Source organism: Montipora foliosa, chromosome 2 (assembly GCF_036669935.1).
Source record: "Montipora foliosa isolate CH-2021 chromosome 2, ASM3666993v2, whole genome shotgun sequence".
In the NCBI taxonomy this organism is placed as follows: domain Eukaryota; kingdom Metazoa; phylum Cnidaria; class Anthozoa; order Scleractinia; family Acroporidae; genus Montipora; species Montipora foliosa.
Window position 1 is genome coordinate 42,270,233 of NC_090870.1, and position 10,000 is coordinate 42,280,232.

General features: G+C 36.5%; 1 protein-coding gene and 1 long non-coding RNA gene across 3 annotated transcripts in view; both read left to right on the top strand.

Annotated features, from left to right (window-relative positions):
* Nucleotides 1-10,000, top strand: part of LOC137993150 (valine--tRNA ligase-like) — a 35,328-nt gene that overhangs the window by 2,893 nt on the left and 22,435 nt on the right. The window contains exons 2-10 of one of the 2 annotated variants that reach the window (XM_068838835.1): nt 1-41; nt 750-826; nt 1,599-1,622; nt 2,233-2,360; nt 2,951-3,017; nt 5,052-5,149; nt 5,292-5,373; nt 6,717-6,836; nt 7,715-7,823. The exon at nt 1-41 is cut by the window's left edge and continues 41 nt beyond it. In XM_068838835.1, coding sequence (XP_068694936.1) covers nt 1-41; nt 750-826; nt 1,599-1,622; nt 2,233-2,360; nt 2,951-3,017; nt 5,052-5,149; nt 5,292-5,373; nt 6,717-6,836; nt 7,715-7,823 — 746 coding nt within the window. Of the gene's footprint in view, nt 42-747; nt 827-1,598; nt 1,623-2,232; nt 2,361-2,950; nt 3,018-5,051; nt 5,150-5,291; nt 5,374-6,716; nt 6,837-7,714; nt 7,824-10,000 lie in introns of both variants that reach the window. The other variant, XM_068838837.1, reaches the window with a different exon arrangement.
* Nucleotides 9,256-9,803, top strand: LOC137993153 (uncharacterized). The gene is made up of 2 exons (XR_011121817.1): nt 9,256-9,500; nt 9,665-9,803. It is a non-coding gene; the product is annotated as an uncharacterized lncRNA (long non-coding RNA).

The following is a 10,000-nucleotide window of genomic DNA, read 5'->3' on the forward strand; positions in this document are numbered from 1 at the left end:
ATTTGTTTATGACAAACCCACTGCACCAGGAGAGAAAAAAGGTGAATAAATAATATTATTTTAAGCCATTCATCCCAATAGCTGTCCCTACTGATGAGTAAAATCATAAAAATTATGGGGTTAGACAGTGTAAAATCTGTAAGTTGCATTCTCGGGAGAGAAAGGGTTAGAGGGGATAATTATTAATTTTCTTGTTTTTGAGTGGACTGAGATGTTCTTAAAGTAACCCATTCATCCCTGAAGTGACCCCCATGGAAGGGTTAAACTACAAGTCATTTACAGTGTACATGTAGTGTGAACTTCTTACCTTGGTTGTTAAGGAGGTGAATATGACTATCCCCTGTTTACCAATTTCTAGTTTCTAAAGAAACTGTGATTCGCCCTTACGAAGGGCCAGCACTTGAAACGTCAGCTTTCCAAATCATTCATGGTGGTAATTTGACCTTTATCAACACATTTGATGAAACCAAATTTTCCTGTATGATCCACTGTTGAACTCACTATTCTGTGGGTAAGTGCTATATTAGGCTACAATCAAAATTAATGTACATGTACTGTAGCTTGATGATAAATAGCCTTCGAACTACATGTAGTCATCAGAAAGTATTAGGTTCTATACGTTTGTAAGGAGCACTCAGGTTTTTTTTGCAAGTGCAGGGTGTACATACATGTACATTGTGTCAGTCACCATTGATAAAATAATTTATGAAAGTTTATGTTGTTATCCTGTTGGCTTCCTTTTGTGCTAGATGTAAGTGGAGCAATGCCAGATAGCTACAGTCCAACTTATGTTGAGGCAGCTTGGTATCCCTGGTGGGAAAAACAGGTATGTACAGTACATGAAGCTGCTAACCTGTGCTGATGCTGTGTGCTTATGCAAGCCATGATAAAAAATATGCGTAAGCAAGTACTGTAGCTGGTGTAACAATATTGAAAAGTTTATTATGGTTTGAACCCAGCAGTGATGTGAATGTGTCTTGACAGAGGTTAATTGGGTGAATGCATTATGTAGTTTTCAGAATGAGATCAGCATGCCATTGCCTCAGACTGGTACAAAACCTGATTGTCACAGTGACATTATGTGAAACTGGTATGAAAGGGGTATTTGCATGACATCACTATTAAGGGACTAATGTGTTTTCTGTCCATGTCAATCTGCTGAAAGACTGCTCAGTGGGCAGAATGTCAGAGGGATTTCAGACTTTTTGGTGATTATTGTACAATTACTTAGGGAAAATTCTTGTGGTCTGAGGATTTTGAGTTGGTCAATTAACTGACTAGATTGAGATGTCCATCTGAGCTACTCAAGAAGTAGAGTATTTTATTTGCCATTGTGGCTTATAACAATAATGTAAGATACATCTACATGTACTTGCATTGCAAGGCTGTTGCCTAACAGGAGCCCGGTAGCCTGGGGCTCCCAAAGAATAGCTCTGGGCTCCTTAATTTTTCACAGCAACACCTTTCACTTCATATGTTGGGCTCCTAAGTTCTCAGCGTTTAGCTCTGAGGGCCCCTTTAAAACTTTTCTAGACAGCAGCCTTGCATTGGGTGAAATAATAATCGTTTTAATATCTTTAAATCCCTTTCCATTCTAGGGATTTTTCAAGCCAGAGTATGGGGTAAGGAACTAACATTACAACTTTTTTGATCAAGATATAACTTTAATAATTTCTTATTTTCAATAATCCATTGACACCTCAAATGCCCTAGGATACCCCAAGTTGATGAGTAAACTTGTCTGGCATTAGACAGGGTGAAATCGGTTATGTCTCACTCCCCGGAGTCAATGTTGATAATCATTATTCCGTGTGTGCATGTTTGATTTGGGGGATAATACAGTAGTTAGGGACTGGAATGACATTAAACGATGATGTAAAGTGGGAGACTTACATTGTACAGTACATGTAGAATATAGATGAGTAAAACACAAAGAGGGTAAAAAGATGTACATGACTTACATGTATCTGTATGATTTTGTGTAGTTGATTAATAGTATTATTCATTAACCCATTGACGTCCAACCGGCCGAAACCGGCCAGACTTGGTATTTTACTCTGTCTAACGCCAGAGTATTTTACTCTGTCTAACGCCAGACGATTTTACTCATCAATGGGTTAATCACTCACTGAAAAACTATGTTCCCGTTAAAATAATCAAATAACTGGTTCTCTGATTTCTAATATGGCACATGAATGTACAGTGTAATTGTTGTCATTTTATTTGAAACAGCGAAAGGACCTTCAAGAGCCAAACCCACAGGGCCTTTTCATGATGTGCATTCCTCCACCCAACGTTACTGGCTCACTTCATCTTGGTCATGCTCTCACATCTGCTGTGGAGGATTGCATAACAAGAAGGTGAGTTTACAATGTACACAATAAATAAATACTCTCAGCTGATGATAGCAAGGTAGAACAAAAATACAGAATGTGAGATCTATGAGATCAAAAGGAGGTGCCACCAAAAAGACCAATTCTTGCAGCAAGAATACAGTACTTAATCATTCTGCAACAACATATTTCATTGTAAATACATGTAAGAGCCTGCACACCAAGTACAAAATCTTAAAATTCACACCTACACCAATAATTACATGGCTGTACATTATTTTTAAAATTTGCTCAACATGAAAAATAACATAATATTTATACACTCGGTCAACTCTCATTATAGCGAACACCCTTAGGACCGTTATTTACATATTTTTGTGTCTGCAACAGTGAGAGTCCACAGTAGTAGGGTGCAATGAAAAAATATACATGTAATGACCCAGTTGTTGGTTGTTACAGTAAGTCTCAGGTATAACATATAGGGTCCAGTTGCTCGAAGCCTGGTTAATGCTAGCGGTTGGTTAAGAGGTATCAAAAGGTTTCCATGGTATTTTAATTAAATAAAGGAGTAACCTGTATGCATTACTGTATATCGGCTTTGTTGTTTTTGTGTCAAGGAATCGTCAGATTGGAAAGACAGCATTATGGAACCCAGGATGTGATCATGCTGGAATAGCTACACAGGTACACTGTAAATGTAATAATAATGTATTTGTGACCTCTCACAGAAAAACGTACACTTAAACGCTTTCCCATTGAACTAAGTCATCTCTGTGAAGTAGCAAATAAACATGGTGTTTTGTCGATGCAAACAGATCGATGGCATGGCTGGAAAATGACATGTCACGTTATGATTATTTGTTTCGAACATAGCTCTATCGATCAACAAAAGGTGACTTTGACAGTATTAAATTGTAGCTACAATAATATTTATTGTAAAGACAAACAGTTACTTGTTTAATGTTTTCCTTTGACGAACGTATGAATGATTGTTTGCTCTCAACACCTAGAATGGCTTGCGTGAACTTTCCCAACAGGTTTTTCCAAAAAATATATTTTATTCAACACCTCAGCACATAATTTTTCAACAGCTTTTCTCAACACCTTAAATGGGTTTTCCAACACTTCCAATGGGGACCCAACAGGGACCAGATGGGTATCCAATACTTAAATGTCAACACTTTTCCAATGCTTTAAGGATGTTCACTCCAAAATCTACCTACAGGGAAATTTTCTTCATTTCTCGCCTAGAGTTCATCGTCGACGAGTGTTTTCATATTAAGCTCTACCTGTTGCAAGTCCACTTCCTCGAATTCGATGGCACAAGGAAAGAAAATGAAAAAAAAAAAAAGCTTCTTATGGCGGAAATTTTTTCATTTCATAATATTTTGTAGATAATAAGTAAGGGAAGTGATTCATGATTAAAAAAATAGGGGTCACCAATGATCTAAACAAACAGAACAAATACAATCAATGCAAAGCTATTGGAAAACTTGGTTTGTCACATTTTTAAGTGATCTGTCGGGGAAGGACTGGATCCCAAGACAGGATCGTTCGTTGAAGGGATGAAAGGTTTTTTAAATAAAAAACTTTCTCGAGCATAGCAACAAAGTTTTAAGTTGGTATCATCTTCATTTGGTTAGTGCTTTGTATAATAAATTTTCTCTCCATTGCCATCATGCTCATCTTCTGGAGTGTGGTTTTTGTGAAATTAAATCACTGGCTGTTTCCTCACGGGTCTGCACTATTGAAGCGGAGGAGACTGAAAATACAATTCTGCTCTATTTTCACAAAAGTAAAGGAAAAGAACTGCAAAAACATGCATTCATTTTGAACTTCAGTTCGTAGGGTAATTAAAACATTTTAAAAACAGCCCCAGCTTTGTGTTAACAGTGGTTTCAATAAGTTACCAACGGCTGACTGTAATATTTTGTACAGTGTAGCTGATAACAACTCGAGAAAAAAGAAAGACATGAACATTGAATACAACAACTGAAGCAATTTAATAAGATCTGAACACAGAAAACTTCACATGAGGCTCTCCGTATATGGGCATGCCCAAATATGGCAATGGCAAAAAGGCCCAAAACACAACACCAACAAAAAGTGTCAGCTACTTCACTCAGTGAAGGTGGCTGAGTGAAGTCAGCGACTTTTTTCTCTAGATTGATTGATCAGCACAGAACAGTTTTTTTCCAACGTAAGATAACATGTAATAAAGGTCATTTGACAATAATTACTAATGAATGGCAACAGCCGGTTATTCTACTCAAACTAGTCACCAGCTTAAAATTATTTTTTCTTGGAACTCCTAGCTGCTTTAAAGAGGCGGGTCCAAAATACAGGTCACATTCCACAATGCAAGACTAAGGAGTCTCCGCTCCAGTGATGAACAACTAAGTCAACTTTTGGTGTTGTTTATTTGTCTGTAGCACAGTGATAAGTACCCTGACCTGTGGAATGTGTCCTGTGTTTTTGACCCGCTAGCTTTAAAGTGAGGCTTGTTGGTCTAATAAGCACAATCATTGGCTGCTACATGTATGAACAGTAAAGAAATTGACTCTTGAAAACGAGAACATTCTTACATGTATGTATTTCAATTTATGAACTTAATGACTACATGTACATCAGGAGTTCAGTATCAATTGAAAATGCTATTCCATAGTTTTTATGTTGCAAGTATTGTCTGAATTATGGTTTTGAATGATTCTCATTAAGGTTGTGGTTGAAAAGAAGCTAATGAGGGAGCAAGGCTTATCACGACATGATTTGGGAAGAGAGAAGTTTGTTGAGGCAGTGTGGAAGTGGAAGAATGAGTAAGGATATGCGTAGCATTATTTTAGTATAAATCAACGTTGTTTTACTCTTATTATTTAGGATAAAAGATGGAAGACAAATTAATTTTAATAATATTATTTTATTATAATTACAGTAGTTATCTGTATTCTTTTTCGATAGGAAGGGTGACAGGATTTATGAGCAGTTAAGAAAGATGGGAGTGTCTGTAGACTGGGACAGAGCTTGTTTCACAATGGATCCTGTAGGTTTATTCATGTGTAAATGGATAACAAATTCATGTATACAAATATTAAAAGAACGATAATCATATTAAAATGTACCTAACCCATTGGCCCCTGGGAGTGAGACTCGACACATTTTACTCTGTCTACAGTAACGCCGGACAATTTTACTCATCAACTGGGAGCGTCCTAGCGAGTTTCAGTTGTCAGTGTGTTTAAAAAAAGCATCACCTTTTGACAAAATTAGGGGACTTTGAGGATTATCGTTTAGAGTGGTTTCTTTCAGGAAGTACATGCAGTTCTGCAATAAAGATGTTGTTTTTGGTTTCTGCTGCCCTGCGAATCACATGAAAATTCAAATATGACAGGGTTCATTCAAAGCAGCTATTTTTAGTAAAATTCAGGAGTTATGGGTCATTTTGTCAACCAAATTTCATAGACACTACAGAGTTGCATGAATAATTTGGCAGTGGTGTGAAATTATCAAATATTTTTCCCTTGAGCTTTCTTGAATTTGCTGTTGTACTTGCATACAGCTAGATGTAAAAAAAATCATTTCATGGGTGTAGTAAATAAATAAATAAATAAATAAATAAATAAATAAATAAATAAATAAATAAATAAAGTAAGTATCACCGGTAAATAAACAACATGTACAGTATGTGTATGTAATCCCATCACCCTTCACTTGAGCTTTTTCTGGAAGAATGAAAGAAATTAATAATTATGTCTCAACAGCTTTCGGAGCGAGAGGTCCCCCATTCAATCCTCAGTGACTTCAACATCTGTTTTGACTTTCCTCTGATCCATGGAGCTATAATAGCTTTAAATATCCGTAAAACGGAGCACTGACAGAGGGAGGGGGGTAAAGGGTGCATCGTCGGCTTCCATTGATACCAGTTTTGTAACTGAAGGAAGTACCAATGTTAAATAAAGTGACTTTACCTTTAACAAAATGCAATTCAGGATTAAATCTCTACTTGTGGGAGGTAGACCAGTTGGTTTGCAACTGAACAATACCAGGAAGCATGTAGCACAGTCCTGCTTTCAGTTTGTGACCAATGTTGGAAACCAATGTTGGAAGGCACATTAATGAAGTTTATCACATACATGTAGCTACTGTGTAGCTTGTGCTAATAGTAATTAATATTTAAATGATTGTATTATCTTTTGCTTAGTCTTTGTTCTGATTTTGTGGTACTGTACATGTCCTTGTATGATTGTCTTATGTGATCGGTTTGGTTAAAGTTATAATTATAGCAACTTTTAGAAATAGAGTACAGTGTACGACCATGAAGGTGAATTTTCCATTGAATTGAATTTATAATAATGAAAATTATCTTAATATAATGTATCATTGCAGAAACTGAGCAGAGCTGTGAAAGAGGCATTCATACGCCTACATGATGAAGGGCTTATCTACAGGAGCAGACGACTGGTCAACTGGTCATGCACTTTAAACTCTGCTATCTCTGATATCGAGGTAAGTTCAGGCGAGGATCATCATCAGGATTGTGAGAACCTAGCACTTAATTAAATTATTTACAGGTGTATACCAAGAGAGGTTTGAACCACTTGAACGCTCAAACTAGTATGTGATGCTGTTTTGCATCAGTGACTGTAAAATGCTAATAATTAATGAGTTTTTGCATCAACTTGAAATACTCAAAACTGATGCAATTTGTACTCTTAAGTTGTTTTGGATGGCAAAATTGCAGTGGATAAGAGTTTTACCAGCTTGTTTTGAATAATTTGTGTAAAAAATGGCCATTGAAATTGAGGACCCTCTTTGTTAAATAATTATTTTATGTGATGTCTCCTAGGCTAGGAAACAAGAATAATTTTTAAACACTACCATAACAAGCCAGAGATAACTGGAAATGAAAAATGTTGCTAAAACGGTTGCTAAGGAGTGACGTCATCTTCTCTTTTGCTTAAGCATCATGTTTGAATGAAGAAATTTAAGTAAAACCTGGCAAGAAAAATCTTTCAAACTAGAGGATCAAAACACCTTTTAAGTTTAAGGTGTTGATAAAAGAGATAATCCTCAGGAATTCATTTACAGTGGAAGGCTACATTGTACATTACAGGGCACCCCATGGTGATACCAGGCAAATTGCCTGCTATCTCCACACGGTGCCAGGGTCCTGTTTTGGTTGCTAAGAACGTCTGGCTCGTCATGTTCTAAGGTGAACAGTGTTTCCCAAGTGGATAAAACATGTTGCACTAGCAATACGATTTTTGTCCAGGCAGCATAAAATGAATGTTTTTGACTGAAAACTCAGCTCTTATTTGAAGCAATGAGAAATCTTGATTATTTGACTGATTAATTTATTGATTGTTAATTTTATGTACATGTAGGTTGATAAGAAGGAATTAACAGGGAGAACACTGTTGCCAGTTCCCGGTTATGAACACAAGATAGAGTTTGGTGTGTTGGTGCACTTTGCATACCCCGTGGAAGAATCAGGTAAAAACTATTTCCTTTTTCCTTAGAGGAAAGTCATCAACTGCACCAATTTTATTGAAAAAATGGCTGTAAATTATTTAAAGTGTGAGTTATAGACGAAAGGTAGAAGTGATCCTTGCACTTAGTTTGGGCAATTAATAACTGTTCAGACATTTCCGTAAATAGATCTTTTTACATTTATGTGCTTAGTTACCTGGCCTTTAAATGAAAGTGAGGTAGGAGTTGACCTTGTTATGATACAGACCTTCCTGCTTTTCTTGTGTTAATGATTTTGTTCTCATGCAGCGTGGTCCAGTGGTTAGGGCGTTGGGTTTGCATGCTGTTGCCCCGGGTCCAAATCCTGTTCTGGCCTCTGGTTTGGATTTGTTTCCGGTTGTCCCAGATTCAACTTCAACTATACAGCTGTACCATGCTTTGTAAATAGCCAAGTGGTTGCCCCCTGCCAGTTGGGGTTCTTAATCATATTTTTGTTAAGTTTGAATTATTAAAAGTGGGGTACAATGTTCTGTACCTGTGAACTAGCTCGATAGTTATAAGTGCTTCCACTGTAAACAAAGTATTTACATTTTACTACTGTTACATTATTTTTAGAAATCCTTTGTTTTTATGGAGGTTTGCTTGAAAATCGTCAAACCTGTGCTAAAAATTAACATTATTTATCTTAGTTTATTGAGAGAGAGAGACTTTATTTTACGAGGGTAACACGTGACAGTAACTAACATTACTGATGAACTTGTGGCCCTCTTAAGGTACAAAATTACAATGACTTGTAGCACGATACACATGTACACCAGTGTAACAGAGAGCACTTTCATGAAAATGTGTAAAATATCCCCAAATCATCATTACTTGCCAGATATTAAGTAATTAACATCAAAGAAACATATTTGGAAAATTTTCAGGGTATAATTCTTGTCTACAGCTTGTTTTAGAAATTACCCAGAATCCTTTTTGGGCGTGGCATCTGACTATTTGGTTTGCTTAGCATGACTATTATCGCTAAAATACAACAAACTTAACTAACACAACTACTTCTAAATCATGTATACTAAAAAGAGGCAATTATTTATTCATTTACAGTCAAAGGCACTTAATAAATATTATTTCTTTTCTTCTGTAATTCCCCACAAAGGTGTCACAAAGTGCCAGCAAGCCCAAAAGCTGTTTCATTTTTGTCTAGTTTTTTCATGTCAGTGATGTTCTCTCTAACAAAAGAGAGGCCTTTAAGCCCTGAAGATCTTTTATTCCCTCCACTTTTTCAGCATTTGAAATGCTTTTCTTCTCAGTATTCATCTCTAAAGTCCTTGTACACTATTGTGTAACGCAATCGTCACGTCCACTTACCTCTGATATTTTCCCGCTTTTTGCCCCTGATTTGTTATATAAACACCCCCCAAGATACTAAGGAGAGGTTACACAGGACTCCTTCGATGTTTGTTGTGGATTTCGGCTGGAAAGTGTGCTACGAGCGTGGTTGTAATTTGATCGTTACGCTGAACACATGTGGAGTTCAACTGGAAATATGTTTCCGATTCACTGTTTGTAGAATTTCTTCGTTTTAAGCCTACTGAAGACTATAAAATTTAGCAGGATTTGAAGACCAGTAAGTGAACTGTGCTGCAGCTGTGTATCGGCGACGGTTGGTAACTAGAGGCTGAGATACAGGTTTTCTTGTGGGTAAGTAATATTCAATTTTACTAATCGAAAGTACGCAACAGATTTGTTTCCGATCACGAAAATTCTTTATTTCTTCATCGCCGTTTGAGATCATTGAAAACCTTTCGTACTCGATGGTAAACAATGTTATGAACTTTACTCAAACAAATTCTCTTCTTTTGTAGGTGCGTTTGGAAGTCGCTAGCCTGGTATTTGTAAGGCATGGAGCGCTGTCGGACCTTGAGCGTTACACAAGCACTAAAGGGCAACCGTCCTTAGAATTATAATTCTCTTTATTTGTAAAATAAATGTGGAGAACTGTAATTTTGCGTATAGTGTCATTTTTTCCTATTTAATATTTCTGCTCGGTTGAATTTTCTTAAATAGATTACATTGAGGGTGAAATTTTACTTTTTTAACTATTTCATGCAAATTAGCTGTTACGCGTTACACGCTGATTTTGTAACTATTTTCTTGCATTTTGAAGATTTTTTTGTTCTTATGTTCTTCCAAATGATAAT